The sequence below is a fragment of the Ovis canadensis genome, chromosome 2 (genome assembly GCF_042477335.2).
Source record: "Ovis canadensis isolate MfBH-ARS-UI-01 breed Bighorn chromosome 2, ARS-UI_OviCan_v2, whole genome shotgun sequence".
NCBI classification, from domain to species: domain Eukaryota; kingdom Metazoa; phylum Chordata; class Mammalia; order Artiodactyla; family Bovidae; genus Ovis; species Ovis canadensis.
The window spans coordinates 180,372,206-180,395,152 of record NC_091246.1 but is presented as its reverse complement, the minus strand read 5'-3'; the positions used below and the strand labels follow the sequence as shown (position 1 = coordinate 180,395,152).

At 36.0% G+C, this 22,947-nt stretch overlaps 1 protein-coding gene across 1 annotated transcript in view; it reads right to left on the bottom strand.

The window, feature by feature from the left end:
• Window positions 1–1,306: 1,306 nt before the first annotated feature.
• The window catches only part of MCM6 (minichromosome maintenance complex component 6), a 35,339-nt gene continuing 13,698 nt past the window's right edge, over window positions 1,307–22,947 (bottom strand). The window contains exons 8-17 of the mRNA XM_069577684.1: window positions 22,745–22,886; window positions 20,410–20,551; window positions 19,595–19,702; window positions 18,393–18,548; window positions 16,469–16,597; window positions 14,591–14,752; window positions 6,634–6,769; window positions 5,990–6,145; window positions 5,113–5,252; window positions 1,307–2,050 (exon numbers count right to left, since the gene is read on the bottom strand). Coding sequence (XP_069433785.1) covers window positions 1,934–2,050; window positions 5,113–5,252; window positions 5,990–6,145; window positions 6,634–6,769; window positions 14,591–14,752; window positions 16,469–16,597; window positions 18,393–18,548; window positions 19,595–19,702; window positions 20,410–20,551; window positions 22,745–22,886 — 1,388 coding nt within the window. The 3' untranslated portion in view covers window positions 1,307–1,933. The remainder of the gene's footprint in view (window positions 2,051–5,112; window positions 5,253–5,989; window positions 6,146–6,633; window positions 6,770–14,590; window positions 14,753–16,468; window positions 16,598–18,392; window positions 18,549–19,594; window positions 19,703–20,409; window positions 20,552–22,744; window positions 22,887–22,947) is intronic.

Here is a 22,947-nt window from a genome sequence, read left to right as displayed (position 1 = left end):
ATTTGCACATCTTTTCCATATGTCCTAGAGATATTTCCATTTCAAACATCTTCGTTTCCCTCATTTTAGTTTGTATAATGCAGAGAGCATGGCTGTTATCATAATTTATGTAGTCATTTCCTTTCTGATGGACATCTGTTGGGATTTGGTTGAAAACAGATTAAAGTGATGGCTGACAATTTACAATATTCAAGATGTCCTTTTCAGAAACAATTTACATCTATCCACTTACTAAATACTTGTCTAATTTTCTTCATAAAGACCTTATACATAATCCATCACCCATTAGCCACTTCACTTCTCTGACAAGTAACATGTAGAGGGGATGTGTGAAAATGGAAGCACACCTACTCAGATGTATAAAAACTTATTTTAGTTGTATTAACGGTCTCACTTTGCTTTAGAGTCCCCACTTTCACTAACAGCAAAATTGGGGGAGAAGACAGACTCACCATTAAGCGACTCATCTTCCCTGGCCATCACACTTTCCTTTGATCGAGCTGAAGTTCAAATTCCTGTCAGGCGTTTCTCTATTCAGAAACGCCGTACCCATCTTCTTTATCAAGCTGGGAACTAGTGCAGGGAAGGAACTCTTTCTTGCTGTTTTCTGAGTTTTTACTAGTTGTTCTTCCTATCACCTATTTACTGGAACCTTCTGTCTTAGTCCATGCCTTACTCCAGCAGCTCCTGCTCAACAATGTCTGAGATCCTGTACACTGAAGTTTCCTCGTCTCAAAAGGCTTGCCTACCCCGATTAGTAACGTAGCTTTCACACAAGTTTATACCCTATATCTGCTAACTGTGCAACTTCTGTCTCCAATCTCCCTTACCTTTAGTGGTGAGTGAAGTTTCTATTAGTGATCGTGAGTAACATGTATAAACATTCCCTGACTAGCCCCCCAGACCCCCCAAATACCATCTACTGTCAAAAGCTGCAACAACAGTAACTTCTACACCATGAACCTATGATCAAAGCTAAGCCTCAGAGACTGTTAGCATCATAAACTGCAGTAATTCTTTTCCTAGAAAAATGCTGTAAAATATAAGGGTGGTTGTATATATAGAAAAATGCCATTTCCCATTTGTTGCCAAAAGCTGCAACAATAGGAACAGGTACATCATAAACATACTGATCAAAGCTAAAGCCTCAGAGACTGTTAGTATCATAAACAGCAATAATTTTCTTTGAAAAAATTTAAGGATGGTTATAATATAGAAAATGATAAAGTTCCCTTAAAAAAGCAGTCAGAAAATAATTCTGAGACCTTACTCTTAGAACATAGAAATTTTTAAAGTTATTAAAGAGTAGTGGAAAAGTATAATAAATGTTTTATTTTCATAAACTCTCTTAAAAAAAACAAACAGAACTTGATTTAACTTTTAAAATCATCTCCAAGGCCTCTTAGCTTTCATACTATCAAATTCTAATAAGGACTCTCCTCACAAGATGTTATGCTTAAATGTTTACCATAATGTCATATTTCCATCCCTTTTCTATATTCATGAATAAATGGAAGCAATAATTTGAGTAGACTAGAAATAAATCTAATAGACAACTGCTGAAAAATTTTTTCTGGTGAAAAAAAGCAGTAATTGATACTTGAAAAAAGTTATTTCTCCAATACGATATCACATAACATATAAGCAGCAGACCTTTTTCTACACATGAAAACACAAGATCTTAGTTATAGAAACAACACATTATTGCAATCCAACTTTTTTTAGACAAGAAGCACACTAAAGGGGGATAAAACCTGTGTTGGTATAAAAGGAATGTGACAATATAGGATAGGACAATCAACTTGGTTCTTATTCCTCAAAGTAAATCTTCCTGAATCATCGCTCCCAGAAGCATTTGTCTGGCTAGCAGAACTCCATCCAGACTCCAGGCCCGAGGTGGAGGGCCATAGTTTCTCCAGTTTCCTTCAATAGCTCAATCTTCAAGCAAGTAGTTAGGGTTAACTACTAAGTAGGGATCTTCTTCATAGCTCTCACTTCCTTCTGTGGATCCTTTCAATCCAGCTTGGGTGAGCTCAATTAGAACATGATCCTATGAAATACAAATGGTTGTCCTCAGTTCTTTAGCAATATTATAAGAATGATAAGATACGTAGGACTTGATCCTCCTTCTAAATGTCTGATTTTAACCAGGTTCCCTAGTATATCACATCATGTACTTAAAAATAACTTCAAAAAACATATGATTTTATGATCATGTAATTGTATAAATCCTGATAAATATGTTTACCATTCTATTTATCATTCAAATATTAATACTTAATATTATGTTAATTTTTAATTTACTGGTCACTGAACTCTTTCATATATCACCCATTCATAATTCAGTTAGAAGTAGAATCAAAAGATAATTAACGTAAAAATTTTCACTTTGATCTATTAACTATTAAAAAAAAGAAAAGTAGAACATGCCATGTGGCTTAATAAACTTGATGACAGATTTGAAGCCATGATATTATAAGTCAGTCTAATATGTCCACAAACAAAGACTTCTACCTAAGGCCCATACAGAGGAACTCAGGAAATAGTGATTTGATCCTAAAAATGGAAAACTCCAACAGTATGAACACTAACTAATACGACTAAGACAGATTAGACACTTTCAAATACTCTATGTACTAACACATCTTCATAGAAAGCACACTTGATCAGCACAGTACAAGTTCCATAGTCTTTTGTACCAAATTGGCTCAGGAGGTGAATCAAACTTAAAAACATAAGTCCAATTTAGATCAGTTAGTTTTACAATGTGTCCCAATGTGGACTTTTTGCATGAATTATTTTTATCTTAACACTGATCCCAGGGCCGCTAGGAAGGGAAGGGCTGGCCTGATGCAAACATATCGTCCACTAGACAGATAACTCCGAGCACAATACTACCCCCACTTCAGCTCTATTTTTATACATATTATTTATTAAATTTTGAATGGAATAGTTCTTCAAATCCCCCCACCTGTAATCACAGACTCATTTAGTTCTGCAGGGAAATAGTTCATCAGATGATAAACTCTGATGTGTGACAACTATAATATTTATAAAGTGAGCACTGTGAAGTTAAATGCAATCTCTTGCCATTTGAACAGAAAAATTCAATCATTTAACAAGTATTTGAACCCTCTCTGAGCTAGGCACCACTGCAGATACAGGGGATTGACAAAATAAAGTCCCTGCCCTCATGGTGGCTGCACATTATTAAACACCTAAACAAAGACTATACTGCCGGGCAGTGACAAACACTGTGAAGAAACAAGCAGGGTAAGGGGGTGACAGCAAGGAGGAAGGCTGCTATTTCAACAGACTAAGCAAGAACTACTTTGAGAAGGCAACATTTGAGCAGATATTAGAATGGAGGAGGGAATATGGGGAAAGAAACAAAGGGCAAGTATAAAAGCCTTCATACCTGGTGTGTCTAAGGAACAGTGACAAGGCCAGTGTCACTGTGCAGAATGGGAAAGGAAAGAGGTTATGAAATGAAGACAATGAGGTGGGCAGGGGCCTGATTGTGCAGAAGGTTCTGCGGGCCATGGTACAGAGAATGATCTTATTCTAAACATGAGGGAAGAAAGGCAGCACACTAAAACAATTTCATTTGTTAAAAGATCTGTTTGGCTGCTGGGCAGAGAGCCACTGCAAGGGTGGACAGTTAGGAGGCACCTGTGCAACTCCAGGCATGGTGGCTTGGGTAGCTGTGATGGTGGTGAAAAGAGAACAGAGAACGCTGAAGACAGGCTCATGAGCTTTGCTGATAAAAGACAGTTGTGAGGGGAAAGGAATCAAACTTTACTCTAAGATGTCTGGCCTAAAGCAACTGAGTAAGTGAAACTACAGGGAAGTCACTGTTTTGAACACACTGAGTGTGAGATGCCTATTAATTTGTGAGTAAGCAGCTAGCTATATAGATCAGGAATTTAGAGGACGGGTGAGAGCTGGAGATTTAAGTATGGGTTCACAAATGGTTCTCAATTCATGGAACCAAATGAGTTTACTTAGGCAATGAATGTAAACAGAAAAAGAGTTTTGAGGATTACATATAGTACTTCATTTAAAAAGTGACAGGAGAAAGAGCCAGAAAAATAAAAAAGGAGGGACTTCCCTGGTGGTCCAGTGGTTTAGATTCAGTGCTTACACTGCAGGGGGCACAAGTTTGATCACTGGCTGGGAAACTAAGATCCCACATGCCATGTTATGTGGCCAAAAGAGAAAATAAAACAGAATCACACAGCTCAAAATTTAAAAAAAGAGAAGAGAGAGAGAGAGAGAAGAGGAGGAAATAACAGTGAGAAGACCCAGGAGAATATGGTGACTCAGAAGCCAAGCAAACAAAGTATTTCTAGGAGTGATCAACTGTGACAGACGCTGCCAACAGGTTGAATACTGAAAATAGCGGTGACTGGAGCAGTGAGATGGTATGTATGTAAGGGTCCTTTAAGAGAGTGGGAGACTGAACAGATGAGGGAAAAGTAATGGCAGCGGGAATTGCTACTGTGAGGTCAGTGCTACTGTGAAGTCAGTGCTACTGTGAAGTAGATAAGACAGAAGTTAAGAACTGTCCATTTGAGATCTGTGGTCATTAATGTAAAGTAAGAGTGAGTATGTGATTGTATGCTTTTCTCCAGATACTTTTAACTTCTTAGATATAGGTACAGTAAACAAACTAGTTTTAACCAAAGGTGGAGTTTTGCCAAGCAAGTATTATAAAAGGAGAATGAATGAATTGGGAAGTATAAGAAAAAATACATGGAGCAGACTGTAAACTGGGTAATGGGGGGAGATAAGAACAGGAGGAAGGATAGAATGCAGAATTCAGATGATAGTGGTCAGGCTGCTTGAAGGTTTATGGCAGAGTGAAAAACAAAGGTTAAAAACACTCAAATACTAAGACCCAAAATTCGCTTTCCCAGCTTTAACATAAATTCTGCTTATTTTGGCAGAAGAAATAGTCAATTAATTAGTAAGTCTCTTATTTTAAACAATTTTTAATTCTGACTAGACCCTCAGGATTCAAAGTAAATGAACATCTAAGAAACCTACAAAGATATGAAACATGAAAACCTTCCCTCAGTAATACCCCAGCAAACTTAATTATATACATACATAGTGGGTGAGTCGATAAATAACTTTCTCAATGATTCTCTTTTTATTTATCAGTTCCTCTTCAGAATCTATTTCTGATTCAATTTCCTTCAAGTACCAGTTAACAAGTTCACTCCTCTTTAATGCAGACTCATCCTCTTCTGCAACAAAAGAATTCATTTAAAAAGGATTAAATTATCTTGATAGCAAGCTATTTTGCCAATTCTTAGAGTTTGCATACACAACAGACAAAATAATGTATAGATCAGATAACCAATCTGTCAGAAAACATATCTGCTAAAATAAGGTTTGCAACGTTCCAGCTTAAGCCTAAAATAACCTGCCATATTCTTTCAGTTAAAGTATCCTTACTTTATCTTGAAAAGAAAAATTAAAAAAAAAAAAGAGATGATAAACAATTTTCTTAAAGCTATTATGATTTCAAAGTACGAAGGTGTTTCCTTCACTTTCTTATGCTTCACCACCTAGACAATATTTGTCAACAGCAACTGAAAGCATGAGTTGGGAATGAAGGATTTCATCCATTTTAAACAAAGCCATTATAAAGAAGGGAGATTTTACATCTGCAAGAAGTTTGTTAAGTGCTTCTTTATATATTATCAGATCCCAGATTTGGCTTAACAAATATTAGAATAGGCCAAGGACATTAGTAAAAATGAGTCATAAACCTCTGACAATGAACTTGTAGGGAAAACATCCAGGTTGGTAGATATGCTGACATTCTCTCATAGATTTTGTTTGCCAAAGTGAGCTCGTCTTAAAAATTTATCATCTCTTCTGACAAAACAACACAATCTTTAGCCAAGCACAAGCAGTTTATGTGAATACAGCTTATGTAAATGACACAGCATAAGAGCAGCACTAGGTATGGCCTCACCTTCTTCCATCTTTCTGAGGTGAAGCACAATAAGGTTAGAGATTCGGCAGTATTCGGAGAAGCCCAGCCTTAAGGAGGCTTTTGGAACAGAATCTTGGTTCATGTCTTCACTGTGGCCGTTAATTCCACTCACAGGAGCAGGGCTATCAGCATGACCTAAGTGAAATACTGACCATTTAAATCTTCTTCCTGTGCCAATACCCCCCTACCAGGTGCTTTTATAAATATACTATTCATATTTTAATACTAATTTTAAAACAACCATATAATTATACCCAGTATTCAGTAACTGTACAAATAAATTAGAAGCAATTTTATAAATGCTACTAGTGAAGACAAATACCCATTCGGAAGAAATGGGAAGAATGGGAGATAAAAAAAGATTTCATGATCTAAAAGTGCATTTGCAATATTAAGTCCACTATCTCCATTTTGGTGTATTTTCTCTCGTCTTTCAAGCATATATATTTTATATCAACTATTTGATTATATTTTAACTTATAAATAGTTAATAAAATTCATTATCTATTTTTCCCCTTTTTGCTACACAGACTTCATAACCATTAGTAAGTGCACTTTCATCACGATATCTTAGAGAACATTTTGGCCCCTAACTCTAGAACAGTCATGAACAGACACCTCACCATTGATGCCATCTGGGCCCTCATCAACCTCCATCTGGGCATCTTCTTCTTGATCGAGATTGACATCAGGTGTTTCCACACGGATGATTGATTTATTCAGTAATCTGAAAGCTTCCTTCACATGTTTAGGCTGAACCTAAACCAATCAAGATAATGAAGTAAGCCAGTAAGCCAGTCTTTTTGATTTACCAAACAGATTTTCTCCATATGAACTTTCAGTGGCATTTTTGTTCTCACATGACATAAAAATATGAGATATTTATGGAGAACCATAAATTTACCAGAATGGCTAAAAGGACCAGCAATATTGAGTGCTGAGGATGTACACTGCTTTCATTCACTGCTCTTGGGAATATAAACCATTACAACCATTATGGGAAACCATTTTCAGTCTTTACTAAATTGTGTATGCATACAATCTATGACCCAATAATTCAATAACTCCACTCGCAGGTATACACTGAACAGAAATGCACACATATATACATCAGATGAACCAAAAGACATGTACATATCATAAGACCCAAACTGGAGACTATCCAAATGTCCATTTTAATAGAAGAATGAGCCAATCACTATGACACACTTACTGACAGTTATGTGTTTTTAACCACAACTGGGAGTGGGAAAAAGATTGAAAACAACTTAACTATCAGGAAAAGTATGGTTAGAGTACTATACAGCAATACAGAAAAGGAAAAGGTTATCCTCAGAGAAGCGGGTAGCAGTGACTGTAAAGAAAAAGCTCAAAGGGTAGCTCTTCGAAATGCTAATAAGGAATGTTTGACTTCCTGATCTGGGGGTAGATTATACAGGTATTTCACTGAAAGCTAACGGAACTGTACACTTGTGATTTGTGCACTCTCTGTACTTAAGTTTTGCCTCAACAAAAAAGCTTACTTAGAAGGAAACTTACAAGTCTATTTTGGGGGCAGGGGGCATTGCTTTAAGTCTTTATATAAATAACAGTCTCTCTAAATATACTCGCTTCCTAACTAGCTGAAGCCCATAACAACAGATAAATCCAGCAGAGCACTTTTTTTTTTTTAAATATACTACTGCCTGCATGGAAACTTTTAAGTCATTTTAGAGCAGTCAATATCAAGACATATCCTAGTAAACTTACTGGTCTATAAAAATAGCTTAGGAAGAGAAAAATATCCAGTTACTTATGGGGGAGAAATTAATAATCAAGGGCTGGCCTCAGATTTCCCCAAAGGAACAACTAATGTCAGGATACAGTAGAAAAATTTGTACGAAAACAAAGTATGAGCCATAGGTTGTAGATCAAGCCAATCTGTCATTCAGGCAAAGACTACAAATAACCCTGCTGCACATACACGCAGGGAAAATTAGTCCCGTGAACTCATCTCTTTCACCAAACCCTTGAAAAAGGACCAAATTTCAATCAGCCAAGAGATAAATTAGGAAATCATAACAAATTTATCTTCAATGAGCTATGCATATATTTATCTAAAAAACTATGACTTAAAAAACTAGCGTGGGAATTAAGAGTGACAGAATACAGTGTATATGGTATGACCTGAAGGCGGAGGGCTTACGTAAAGGCAGATCCAAAGTGAATTTGCTGACTGCCTCCCACCTGTAACAAATGAAAGTCAACAGATGGTCAATCAAGTGATGGATAACTGCATTTGACTGTGCAAAGGAAAGCTGTAAAATATTATTTACTAAAATCATGCCGTTGAGAAGGAAGGGAAGAGAAAGGAGGATGAAACACGCTAGTTTTAACACACTTCCCGGTAGGGAACCAATAGAGAATGGAGGATATAAGATAAAATTATAATAACAAAAGTAACCATGAAAATAAAATGTAAACTTTCTGAATATCAGAACTGCACATACAAGCAAAAGCAAAGTTACCACATAATGAAAAATCATTTCAACTATAAAAAGAAAACAAATAAAAAACCCTCTCTCTCATATCAATAAATGTAATTGGGTTTAGCATACATTAAAATAATATTAGCCTGGATCACAAAATAAAACCTAACTCTGTGCTATATGTGTGTGTGTATACACAATTAACTTACTCAAAAATGACTAAAAATAATAAAAAGTTATGCAAAGGAATATCAGAAAAAGAAAGCAAGGTAGAGTTCAGGCCAAAAAGCACAAATGAGACCAAGAAAGTTAGAGGGTACACATCAAAATGAAAAGATATGTATCAGTTAAGAGAACAATATTAGTAAAGCTGAAACTATAGGAGGTAAAGGGATAAATACAAAGAGACAAAACTATATTACTGGTAGAGAAATAAAAAGTATTCACAAGATACTTTAAACTTGCACTTTAGGGAAGATATGGTAGACCACAAACCCCACAAAAAAACACAGAAGGCCTATGTTCAGTTCAGTTCAGTTCAGTCGCTCAGTCGTGTCCAACTTTTTGCGACCCCATGAATCGCAGCACGCCAGGCCTCCCTGTCCATCACCATCTCCCGGAGTTCACTCAGACTCACGTCCATCGAGTCCGTGATGCCATCCAGCCATCTCATCCTGGGTCGTCCCCTTCTCCTCCTGCCCCCAATCCCTCCCAGCATCAGAGTCTTTTCCAATGAGTCAACTCTTCGAATGAAGTGGCCAAAGTACTGGAGCTTCAGCTTTAGCATCATTCCCTCCAAAGAAATCCCAGGGTTGATCTCCTTCAGAATGGACTATGTAATATAATAAGTTAACTTCCCCCTTCACAGATGTAAGATCCCCTGGAGTAGGAAATGGCAACCCGCTTCAGTATTATTCCTGCCTGGAAAATTCCATGGACCGTGGAGTCTGGCGTCCACAAGGTCGCAGAGTTGAATAAAACTGAGCACACAGGTAAGCACACAAACAAGGAACTAGGCCTCCCTTCAAAGTGCTTGCGGAACATTTATGAAAACTGGCACTGGGGACTTCACTGGTGGTCCAGTGGTCAAGAACTTGCCTGCCAATGCAGGGGACATGGGTTCAATCACTGGTCTGGGAAGACTCCACATGCTGTAGGGCAACTAAACCCACATGCCACAACCACTGAAGACGGCGTGCTGCAACGGTGTGAAGCCCACGTGCAAGGAGCCTGTGTTCCTCGACAGGAGAAGCCACAGCAATGGGAAGCCTGTGCACCACAATGAAGAGTAGCCCCCATGTGCTGCAACTAGAGAAAGCAAGACCCACCAGCCCAAAAACAAACAAACAAACAAGGACATTGGGCTACAAAGAAAGCATCCTAGAAACTTAATGAGAAATTGTCTAACCACAATGTAGTATTAAAATAAGCAACCAAAAAAATATATTCTAACTGGATATTACTAAACTCTGCCAACTCTTAGAAATGGATACTTTTTTCAGGAAAATATAGCTCACACAAAACTGACCGAAGAAGAGAGAGAAAATCTAAACAAGAAATTTTATATGCCAGACTCAAGAGTTTTAGTTGAGAATTCCTGTCAGTAAAAGCAGATTTTTATTTCACTTTATTTATGGCGGTATCACACAGCACGCAGAACCTTAGCTGCCTGACCAGGGACTGAACCTGTGCGCCTTGCAGTGAAGGTGCGGCGGCATTCTAACCACTGCACTGCCAGTGCATTCTCGGGCAGATCATTTTAATACAATGGAAACCCATTCTAGCATAGAGGAAAAACTGGGAAGTTTTCCAAAAATTTAAATGAAATAACAACCATAGTTTTTTGTGAGTACTGTTTAAAAATTCTAAATAACAGCAAGCAAATGCCAAATGCATTAAAAGAGTGGGATTTATTCCAGGAAGCCTTGATATTAGTCAATTTATTTTCATTTTAATAGATCCAGGAGAAAAAAGTCATGATTAATTCATACACACTAAAGGGCTTTCCTGGTGGCTCAGACAGTAAAGAATCCACCTGCAATGTGGGGAACCTGATTTCAACCCCTGGGTTGGGAAGATCCCCTGGAGGAGGGCATGGCAACCCACTCCAGTATTCTTGCCTGGAGAATCCCCATGGACAGAGGAGCCTGGTGGGTGACAGTTCATGGGGTTGCAAAGAGTTGGACTGAATGACTAAGCACACACACAACACTAAAAAGACACTAGGCAAAAAAAAAACAATCTTCCTGACAGCAATATTCAAGATAGGAATAATAAATGTATAGTTCTTATTGATAAAAACATATCTCAGCCACAGAGCCAACTAAGAACAAGAAAAAATGTTCAATTTCATAATTATTAGACATTATATTGCAATAACAAAAGCAAAAGTAAATTAGTAGAGACTACAGGAAAAGATTAAGTTTACTTTTTTCAGTAAGACTAGAACCATTTATCATTTGAAAAAAGAATGAAAATCTGGAAAATCAATAGACTTAACTGAAAAAGAAACTAAAGGTTTCATATAGTATAAAACTAGCATACAGAAACCAACAGTTGATATATACAAGCAACCATCAGTCAAAATATAAAATGGAAAAAAGTCTACCTTCAATACCAAGAAAAAAAACAAAACATCAAGAAATAAATTCAACAAGGATCATGCAAAAATCATAGGAAGAAAACTTTAAAAGCCATTAAATAAAACAACAAAAGACTTAAGTGGAAAGATAATGAATGAATCACCAGAACTGTTCACAAATGTTTGCTTTTCTCATTCTAGCCACTTGATAGGAAAGCACTTCTTTAACCACTTGAACTTAGGCATGGCCATGTTAATTCCTCTGACCAATGAAATTTGAGTGGCAGTGCCATGTCACTTCTAGACAGAAGGTTAAGAAGCGGTATATGATTCACCTTTTCTTCTGTCTTCTATGATCATGGAAGTGTCGTGTCAACAAAGAGACTTCTGTCAGCATGAATTTCTGAGCAATGTGGAGAAGAGAGCCTCTGGCTAACATAAATGAACATGCAGCATGAACAAAATAACTGTTTTTGTTTTAAACAGCTGCAATTTTTAGTGGCATAAACTAGATTCTAATTGTTATCCTGTTTTCTTAGGTAGGAAAAATCATTGAGATGTCAGCTCTTCTTATTAACAAATGTAACATGCTCTCAATATCTATAATTTGGTAGTATACTATTTTTATTTTAGTATAAAAATACTAAAAACTGAGTATCAAACACCGAGCTCAAGTATATGTTGGCCCTATGTTCAGACTTTTTAAACAAAGATAAATGAATAGACAGCTTTAAGGGTATAATGCATTTCCTTACTTCACAATATATTCAACAGTTAGAGAAAATCTAGGGGGTGGTATAATTACATAGCTTCATACATTTAGTAGCATAAGTATAGGAACAAGCCATGCAACTGGAGGAAAAACCCATTTCAGGACTGAACAGAGAGGTCCTTGATTGCTGACAGACTCTCCCCTTGCCTTCAGATAAACCAAGGAGTTTGTCAGTATACAAAAACCACTGAATTCAGGACAAACAGGAGCAACAGGATAGGTATTAAGGACTTGGTTCTTGCCAATTAGGATTGTAGGGACCAGTCTGAAGTGAGCAGAGGTGGCTGGAGGCTGGAAATACTGCAGTTCAAGTCCAGAATCTGTAGGTGAGTATAGCAGTCTAGAGACAGAATGGTTAGTGCTTTCTTCAAAAGTTCCCAGGTTTTAAAGAAGCTGTGTATTCCATACAACGGACCATAACTCAAGACATAAGAAGGAAAGCATTCGAGTCGGTTCTAATGAGGCCGATGAACCTAGAGCCTATTATACAGAAAGAGAAAGACATACCTCCTATACTAAAGCATATATATATATAATCTCGAAAGACGGTACTGAGAAGTTATTTGCAGTGCAGCAATGGAGACACAGGCATAGAGAGCAGAGACTAATGGACACAGAGGGCAGGGGAGGAAGGAGAGGGTGAGATGCATGGAAAGAGTGACAAGGAAACTTATATTACCATATGTAAAACAGATAGCCAATGGCGGGGAGGGCAAAGGAGGGGCAGAGAAGGGGAAATTCCCAAGTTTTTCAAATAAGTTCCTAGGATGCTTTCCTCTTAGTGAATATCAGTAATTTAAAAAAAAAAAAAAAACCTAACTGGTCATTAAGTTCACAACAGCCAAAAAAGACCACCAATGCAGCGGAACTAGCTGTACATTTAAAATAAAAAGCCCCACTGAGTAAAAATATTGCGGCACTAATGCAGAAGGTTGAAAGACCAAAGGAACAGAAAAAAAAATTCAGAAGGAGACTTTAATAGGCACAAGAATTTAATATAAAATAAAAGCATACCAAACCGGTGTGGAAAAGATAGGTTGTTCAGTAAGTGGTGTTGCAACTAGGAAACTAGCTCAAAAAGAATCAACTGATTCATAGCTTACATCCTACAGCAGAATACCAAATGTCTGAATGATTTAAATACAAACAATGAAACCATTCTTGAGGAATGGTTGAAACATGCTTGAGGAAATCCTGAGAGAATTCTTTTACAATCTTAGACTAGGGGAGGCCTTTATAATAAAGTAAGTAAAAATAAAGAATAGGATCATAAAATAAAAGGAAGTAGAAATGGCTTTTAAATATATGCAAAAACACTCAATTTTATTCAGGAAATGTATTTGTGTATATATGCATATTTATTTTCATATCATGTGAATTTGCTATCTACTAAAAACCAAAAAAAAAAAAAAAGGGGAAGAAAAATCTAACAGAAATTCTCCAAGACTCATCAGTTCTATGACACTCATTTTAGGAAAAATTACAATGGAAAAAAAATGGTACAAATGTTAGCATAGCTTTTAAGAATTCCCCTCCACCATGACCTATTCTTTCTCTGCAGATTCTACTACATTCTTGCTAAACTTTTTTCCTTTCACTCTAAAAATGCATATCAAAATTCCATATGCCCTTCAGTGATCCAGTTCAAATGCTGACCTCTCCCCAAACCCTCCACCTTCCTTAGGAAAGAATTCATTGATCTCTATACTCTCTGCTGATGACACTCTACCATAATAACCTCTCTCACAGTTCACATATTTAATTAAACATACGTCTTCTCCCACCAAATTATCAGCAATGGAAAACACGGGCTTTTATTCATCTCTTAACCTGTAAAGATGTCCATTAAATGTCAGAAGACTCAAAGAACAACAAGTAAGACAGTGTCAAAGTATTCTGTAAACAGTAAAGCGCTATAGCAGAGAATTTGAAAAACTAAACAAACGAACACCTGAGAAATGAAATCTATGGGACAAAAATGTGAATGAAGTCACTACAGTGCTTACTTCTGGGGAAGGGTGTAAGTGAACTTCCTAAGATGTTGTAAATCTGTATTCTGAGCTGGGTGGCCACAAGGGTGTATGTAAAAAGTCAGAGCTGTACAGTCTCTTCTGTGAATTATACCTCAATCACACTATGTTAAGAAAAACAGCCAAACTCTTTCCTCAAACAAAATCTTACACTGTTTAAAAATATAGTTATATAAAGCAGGGCTGGTTTGCATGAAGCAGCGATAAGGGTATGAATATCCTTCCATACCGCTCCCCATTTACTCCCTAAATACCCACTGACGTACCTGTAAAACCCAGGGCTCAAAGAACAATTTAATATCCACACATTATACAAAACTAAGGAGGTAAATTCCCTTTTTAGGTGACTGGGGGCAACATTATCACATTTGTATCCGATACCCAGAAGCCTAGTATACTGTTAAGGTTTAAATGGTAAGGATTAAACATTGTAAGGTTTAAATCTTTCTTGAACAAATGGCACTCATCTTGAACTCACCTCTATTTGTACTCTATAATCTATGTCATGATTATCTCATTAATCTAACTACTACATTCAATAAATGCTTGACAGCAACGTTCTTTAAGCGAAAGCCCCCAGGGTCAGGAGTCATGTATTCTATGAGAACTCAACAGTTATATAAAAGTAAATCTGCAGTGAAGGCCCGTATGTTCTATACGGAAGATAAAAACACACTTAAAGCCAAATATCAATTTCTCTTTCCCATTATGTTAAAGTGACTTTGATACCTCATCACAGCAGTGCATCCGAGCCATTGCTTCAGAGAGACGGATCATGCTCTCAAGCTGTCGCACTGTAATCCTCCATGAAGACTTGGTTACCCCAGAACCATCCCTCTGGCGGAGGCGTTTATACTGTTCCACAATGAAGTCCTCTGACTCTTTAGAAATCTGTTTCAGAACATTGATGAAGTCAGAGCATTTCTACTTAATGGAAGCTGCATTAAACATGAAGGTTAAAAGGTTCCCAGATGGAGATACTCTGGGGGAACTGAGAGGGTCAAGACTTTGAAACCAATGACAAGAAATTAGTACTGAAATATCTTTCAATAGAAACTAATACGAAGGACTATGAATTCCATGCACTAATTTTACAAATAGGAAGACAGTAGAGTTAGTATTTCAATATGTATGTAATAGCCACTCTGTGGCTTCTCCACATTCTGTTGTTTCAGTTAACCTATGGTCAACTGTAGTCTAAAAATACTAAATAGAAAATTTCAGACAGAAACAATTAATGTTTTAAATTGTGCGCTGTTCTGAGTAGTGTCATGAAATCTTAGTAGCTGTCCAATGTTTCACCTAAGATGTGAATCATCCCTCTATCCAGAGTATCCACAGTATGTATGGCACTTGCTTATTAGTCAGTCAGTAGCAAACTCAGTTGTCAGATCAACTGTTACGGTAACACAGTGTTTATGTTCAAGTAACCCTTTTTTAACTTACTAACACTTCCCAAGCACAGGAGTAGTGATGCCAGCAATTCGGATTTTCTCTTATTGCACTAACTTATAGGAAAAACCATAGTATATATAGTGTTTGGTTTGGTACTATCTGTGATTTCAGGTATCCACATATCAGCTATTTCAGTAAACCTTATCATTTGTTCAATAATAACAACAAAGTAAGGCAAACTAAAGGATACTCAGTTTTTTAGAGCAAGGAACTAAGTATGTTAAGGAAGCAAGCCAAAGTTATAGAGGGACCAGGTTAGTCATGGAGAACAAATGCTTCTGCAAACAAAAGTGATATTCTACCCTTTCCTTGGGACAGTGAGACTCAATTCTGATACGGATTATCAAGTGAAGGTGTTAGATGATTAAAATCTAAGCATAATTCCCAAAAGTCAAGCCAGAAATAGTGTAGACATTTCAACAAAAATCAAATGAAAAATTTTTATATATTCTATTTTAGGAAAATGCCAAACAACATATGCATTATGGAGGTTTTTTTTTAAAATGTAGGTGGGAGAGGGGTTCAGGATGAGGGACGCATGTATACTCATGGCTGATTCATGTCAATGTATGGCAAAAAACACTACAATATTGCAGTAACTAGCCTCCAATTGAAATAAATTAATTAAAAAAATAATAACAATAAACAAACAAAAATAAACGTCCAAGTGAGCACCCTAAATCCAGTGCAGGTTTAATCCAAAGATCTACATCAATTACTGTAAGGTAGTTATTTATGTTCATTACAATGAACTAGAGGAACCCAAGTTTTTCCTCAGAGAAAGATTCAAGAGCATCTGTAGACTACTGATTTAAGCATATACAGTTTTAAGATTCTTAGGAATAATGATTGAAATAAAATCTAGTTTGTGTGGTTATTCAAAACTCTTCACTCATAAAAACCTTTTTATTAGCACCTAATTAGTAGAAGAAATGGAATTCTTCAGACTTTTAAAACACTTTTTCTCAAGACTTTTTGAAGAAATAAACTATTATCCACCCCTCCAAAAAATGCCCAAACAAACCCCTAGATCAAGCCAATCAACCAACCATAAAAAATCCTCAAATCAGGTTCAGTTAATTTTCAAGTAACGCATCTCTTTAAATGCCACATACTCATCATGCCTGAATACAGTACAAAAGGGCAGGTTACCTTGGGTTTAAACTGTCTTGCAAACAGAAGATACCTCCTGATATCATCAAGGGAATACACACGATCAATGGAATCCTCAATTCTTGAATGCAAGTCTACTATTCGCCTGGCAATAGCATAATCTGTAACCTAATTCCAAACAAGAAAATCACTTTTATCAGTTATAACAACATCCATCCAGACTATCCCAGGCATTAAGAAATTATCTGTAGCATGATAATCTCAAGCTTTAAGATGCCACCATAAGATGTATTAATGGGTTCAAGTTTCTGAGGAAAGTTTAATACCGGTTTCGTCTGAAATCAAACGCTTAAATGTATACCTGTGCCTTACTCTAATTAAGACTATTCCTGAAGAAATTAACTAACTTAATTAATCTGACAGAAATAAGAGTTCTAGTGCCCTCAGTAAATGCCAGGATCTAGCCTTAAGTGTTGTCGGGAAGCATTAATTCATACAATCCTCACAAAAACCTTATTAGGTAGATAACACTACCCCATTTTACAGATAAGTACATTGAGGCCTGAAAAAATTACGTAATTTGTCCAACATCACAGTAACTGAGCAAGGATTTGAAGAGTCTAGCTTCAGAATACGTCCTCCTAGCCACTATATCATGCTGCCACTTATGAATATATGAGGATAATCATCATAAAACTGTTACTAACTTTGAATAAAATCATACTAAAAATATGCAATTTACTCTCAAATGGTATAGAAAAAAATGTAGAGATACACAGAGCAAATGGTAAAGCAAACAGGGCAAAAACTTATGTGAACTGAATAAAGGGTATATGGGTACTATATGCATTACTGTATTTCCCACAACTTTTCTGTAAGTTTGAAATTATTTCTAATTAAAAAGTTAAAAATAAATAAATTATGTAGAGACATAAATATATGAAAATCAGTCAATGCCCAACAATGGGGAGTGGGGACTGGGTTAAACATTTTATATAGATTTGTGAAAGAAAAGAACTAAACCCAAAGATAAAACATGAAAACCCTCTGATAGTCACATTAATGGAAGGCAAATTTTATTCAGATAAATTTAAAACTTTACTGTAAGTAAGAGTTATGTATTTTGCCTAATGTAATGTAGGCTCGCCATGCTCAGTAATTACAAGTACAGTACATTATTACCTTCTAAGGTCATTTTGCAGTTCTGCATACATCTGAGATATGCAATGTTGTTAAATATTTAAGTCTAAGTAACTCTAATACTGGGCTTCCCTTGTGGCTCGGCTAGTAAAGAATTCGCCTGCAATGCAGGAGACCTGAGTTCAATTCCTGGGTTGGGAAGATCCCCTGGAGAAGGGAAAAGCTACTCACTCCAGTATTCTGGCCTAGAGAATTCCATGGACTGTATAGTCCATGGGTCGCAAAGAGCTGGACACGACTGAGTGACTTTCACTTTCTTTCAACTCTAATACCAACATGTTAGAATGTAAGTAAATCCACAATTTTACATTCAGTCTTAAAACTGCTACATAATTAGAAAAAAATGTGACATATGCAATAATTTGAAAAGAAGATATAGGGAGACAAATGACTCATAATTTGCGGAAAAAAAGGAAAGTTGTTTGGTATCCGAATTCTTTTCAACCATAATGAAAAAAAAAAAGTCTAATAAAAATCTTAAACGGTATGGCTGAGAACTGTGTGGGTTTTTTTTTTTAGAATTAAAAAGCAGCAACGAAAACAAAAAGCTTGATATTCCTTAACACAATCAAACAGAACCATCAATTAAAGTGATTCCGAGTTGCTTAATAAACCTATCTAATCCTGTACCACTCAGAGATATGAAAGGTCAGTGCCAACACATGCACCAATTCTTCACGAGTACATCTTCCAGGCTTGTCTCGATCAATTACTCAAACTGGAAATAATAAAGGAAGCTCAAAGGGAAGGCTCATGTAGTTACCTCATTACATTCATCCACAAGTATAAAGAAGAGATCAAATCGGGACATGATAGGAGCTGACAAATTTATATTCTGTTTCAACGATTTTGATCTGTCGTAGTGTCCACTGATGGGGTTTGCTGCTGCCAAAATGGATGTCCTGGCATTCAGAGTAGCCTGACCACAAAAGGAAAAAAATCATGACAGGTTTAAAGACAAATGGAATGGCATAGGAGAAACCTCAACATCATTCATAATTAAAGAAAACCAAAATAATAAGATATCATCTTTTACCTACTGAATCATCGAAATCAAAGTCTGATATAGCCAACAGGTATCCCCATACGATGTTGCTGGTATGATGTGTATGCCCTTTAAGTCAGCAATTTCTTACTAAGAATTCATTTTGCAGCTAGATATAGGAAGAGGCGTACAATTCTTACAATGTTGTTTGTAATAAAGAAGGCTGGAAACGACCTAAACATCATTCTTTTTTATAGAAGCCTAATGAGTCAAACTGGGGTATATACAAGTGAAAATCACGGAGTAATAAAAAACCAAAGTGGATCTAATATATACTGGTATAGAAAGATTACCAAAATAAAATTATAAAGTTAAATGAGCAAGGAGTAAAACTTTATGTGCATTATGCTTATTTATGATAAAATATTCCTAAAAGGGACATAAACTCAGCAGACACTTCTGAGTATCTACCGGTGCTGGGAGGAGGAGATTTCTCTTTTTAATTTATATTTACCTGTTACATTTTTCTTAACTATTTGAATGTATTACTTTTATTTTTAAAGCTTTATTTCTCTCTAATGCTAATCATAATATTGTACTTATTATTTCCATTTAAATGATTTGTCAACTTTATTTCTGTTACAACTGGAAGCACATTTTAGCCAAGACTACAGAGAAGCTTTGTGGAAATTTTGAAAGAGCTAAAAATTTCACCAGCACTTCCTCTACTTTGTTTCATAACAAATTAATTTTCACAGTACCTTTAACAGCACCTGTAATTTGTAGTCAAGTGCTCTACCCCTGAGCTATGCCCCCAACACCTGTAATTTGGATTAATAAGCCTCAGGGCTGTGTTTTCCATTTCAATAAACAGCATTTCATGTTGAAGTAACGCATTTTATCCAAGTGATCATCTCCAGAGCTACACTAGTCTACAAGGCTAAGGCATGATGCAGTGGAACAGAAGTGGACACACATACCTTCACTCCTGCTTTGGTGATAGAGATGGTTTGCTGTTCCATAGCTTCATGAATAGCAACTTGATCCCGCACATCCATCTTATCAAATTCATCAATACAACATACACCCTGTAATCAAATAAGCCTGGCATAAGAAACTTCCTTTCAGATGTCAAAATGGCAAGGAAACTCAAAGTTTGCTACCATAGTGACTTTAAACTACTAAGGTAAGTAAGCAATCCCAATTCCCTCTACTAGAGTAAGACAGTACATGATCCCCAAGGGAACCATACAACTTTCAACTCATTTTAAACTCTAGTTTGCCCTTTAAACTAAGGGCAAAACTAAAAACAGGCAGATACTTATTGCACTTCTATTCAACATCAAAATGTTGTGTAAATCTCAGGGTCAAAACATTCTTGATCACTTCAGTGTTGATTTTAGGCTCAAAGTGAAGGATGAAGTTAGAACATAATGTCTGTATCTATAGCTACAATTTACATGCCTTCACAGATCTAACAATAGATCTATGACAAATACATGCAAAATGCAATAGATATACTCATAGATGTATCACAATCTAGAAAGGAAAAAGTGCTGAGACATACTAGTCATAGCAAACAACAAGCTCAGGGCAGGCAATATATTCTACAGAAGTTTAGAAAGTATTGACTAATGATGATAATGCCAATTTCTAGATTAATAAAACCATAAATTATTTACTAAAAGTATTTTATTTTTTCTTGAAAAAGAACACCTTAATAGGAACTTATAGGTCTTTATTGATAGGGTAGGGGATATTCTGATTTCTATCTAACAAGGTAAAATGTTCTTACATTATCAGCCAGCATCAAGGCTCCAGCCTCAATGACAAACTCATGAGATTCTTCATCTCTCACAACAGCAGCTGTTAAGCCAGCAGCACTGGACGCTTTGCCACTGGTGTAGACAGCTCTGGGACTGAATTCCTCTACGTGCCTGTTCAAGGTTATCATATTCATTAATATATGATTATAAAGCATCCTTTACAGGATTATCAGCTTGATACAGTTTATATCAAGTAAGAATTTAAGAGAACATTTGGAAAAGGCATTAAGAAAACACAGTTAATAAAGATATATGCCATAGATCAAATAGAAAGTCTTTTCTCCTTTGGTCTTCTGAATAGGCTAAAACCATTCCTGTTAAAGGAAGATGAAATTCATACACAACAAAAACATCAATTAATAGTTTGGTACCAGTAACCTATTAGAAGACCTTGCATTTAAAAAATGAAAACAAACAAAAAACAAACAACAACAAAAATAGATGTGAAATTTATTTCAAAAAAGGGAAGGTTGGCTTAATAACTAAGAAACAATAATATCCCATATTAAAAAAGATACGAAGCATCATAATAGATGTAAAAAAATGTGAAAAAAGCTAATACCCTTTCATGATAAAAACTCAACTAATTAGAAGAGGCTTTCCCTCAACCTGCTAAAGGGCATCTATGAAAACCCACAGCTAACATCATACTTACTAGTAAAAGACTGATTGCTTTTCCCTTAAGAACAGGAATAAGACTTAGGGTCTATTCCTGCCACTTCTATTCAACATTACACTGAAAGATTCAGCCAGGGCAATTAGGCAAGAAAAAGAAAAAGGCACCCAGATTTGGAAGAAGAAAGAACTATCACTATTTGCATTTGACATGATCTTGCAGACAAGTTAGATCCACTAAAACACAACTAGTAAGTCCACTAAAACAGTTAGAATAAATCAGTTTGTGCATGTTGCAAGATAAAAGTTCAATAGTTGTATTTCTAAACACTTGCGACAATCCAAAAATGAATCAAAGAAAACAGTTCCATTTATATTAGCATCATAAAGAAAAAAATACTTAGGAATAAATTTAATAAAAGCACAAGCACATACACTGAAAACCACAAAGCATGGCTGAAATTAGAGATGACCTAAATAAATGGAATGATAACCCATGTTCATGGATCAAAAGACTTAACATTGTTAAAAAGCAAATATAATCAGGTACAATACACTACTGCTCAGAGGCAACACTGTAGTACATCTTTTGTGGTGGTGATAGGGAGATGGGAGGTTAGGAGCAACAGAAATGGAGAAAAATAAAGAGAATTCATTTAACACAGGACTATTATCTTCAAACCTAGAACTCAGTCCATGATATACTTGAAGGAAATAATATTTAATTATAAAACTCCAGCTAAAAATTTTATGTTCTAGAACACTGCCATGTTAAAAGTTTCCCAAATAAAGGAAAGGCAGCTTGATACAGTATGAAGAACACATGCTTTGCAATTAAAGGCTGAATTCTAATACTCTTGGCTTAGAGCCACCTGTCAGCTCTAAGGAATTAGACAATTTACTGAGACTTAGAGTTTTGTTTGCCTCCCTAAAAAAAAAGACAATATTATATGCCTGTCTGAATGTTGGCAGGTTATGACTAATACACATATACAGACACACACAGCACCAAGAACACAAGAGGTGCTCAAAAACTGGTTGCCATTATCTTAACCTCTAAGTTTCTTAAGTCTGAAACTAAGCAAGTACTTACACCTTTTAAAAATAAGCAGAAATTGCTAAATTCATATTGGTAAGTTCAGCACAAAATGCCTCATCTTTATCACACTGTTTTTGGAAACTGTGTCCTGTATAAGAACGGTGAAGACATTTGTATTCTTAATCTCAGCAATCCTATGCCTAGGAATTTACCCAAAGGACAATAATAAAATAAAAACTTATACACATTATGATGTTCACTGTATTTGATCATTAAAATAAGTTACTCTGTTAAATTGTCTAATATCAGGGTAGGGGAATTATCTTTTAAGCTATAATATGCCAACAGAAAACAATTGTGAAAATAGAGAAACATTGAAAAGTATTTAAGGTATTAATTAAAATTAAAAATATGCATGCTGTGACTTATAACCATGGAGATATACATATATTCATACATTCAAAGAGTTTTATACAAAGATTAAAATAATTCTATGTGGGATTGTAACTACAATTTTTACCTATTCCAAAATCTGTAAAATGCTGTTACATTCTCCTTAGCAAACTAAGGCGTACTTTAACCTAAGAGAGTTTTTGAAAGCCTGAAACTATGTGTATTGTTTTCTTTGTTGTACTATCTTAGGCACTTACTTGAGAAACTGGCTCTTAGCTGTACTTGGGTCACCAACAATGCAAACATTTATATCCCCTCGAAGAGAGGTCCCTTCCCCTGTTGTCTTTGGGACACCACCAAAGAGCATCAGCAAGACACCCCGTTTTACTTCATCATTACCTGAAATAAAAACCCAAAGTGTTTTTCAACACGAGTTTAAACAATTTCACAGGACACTACA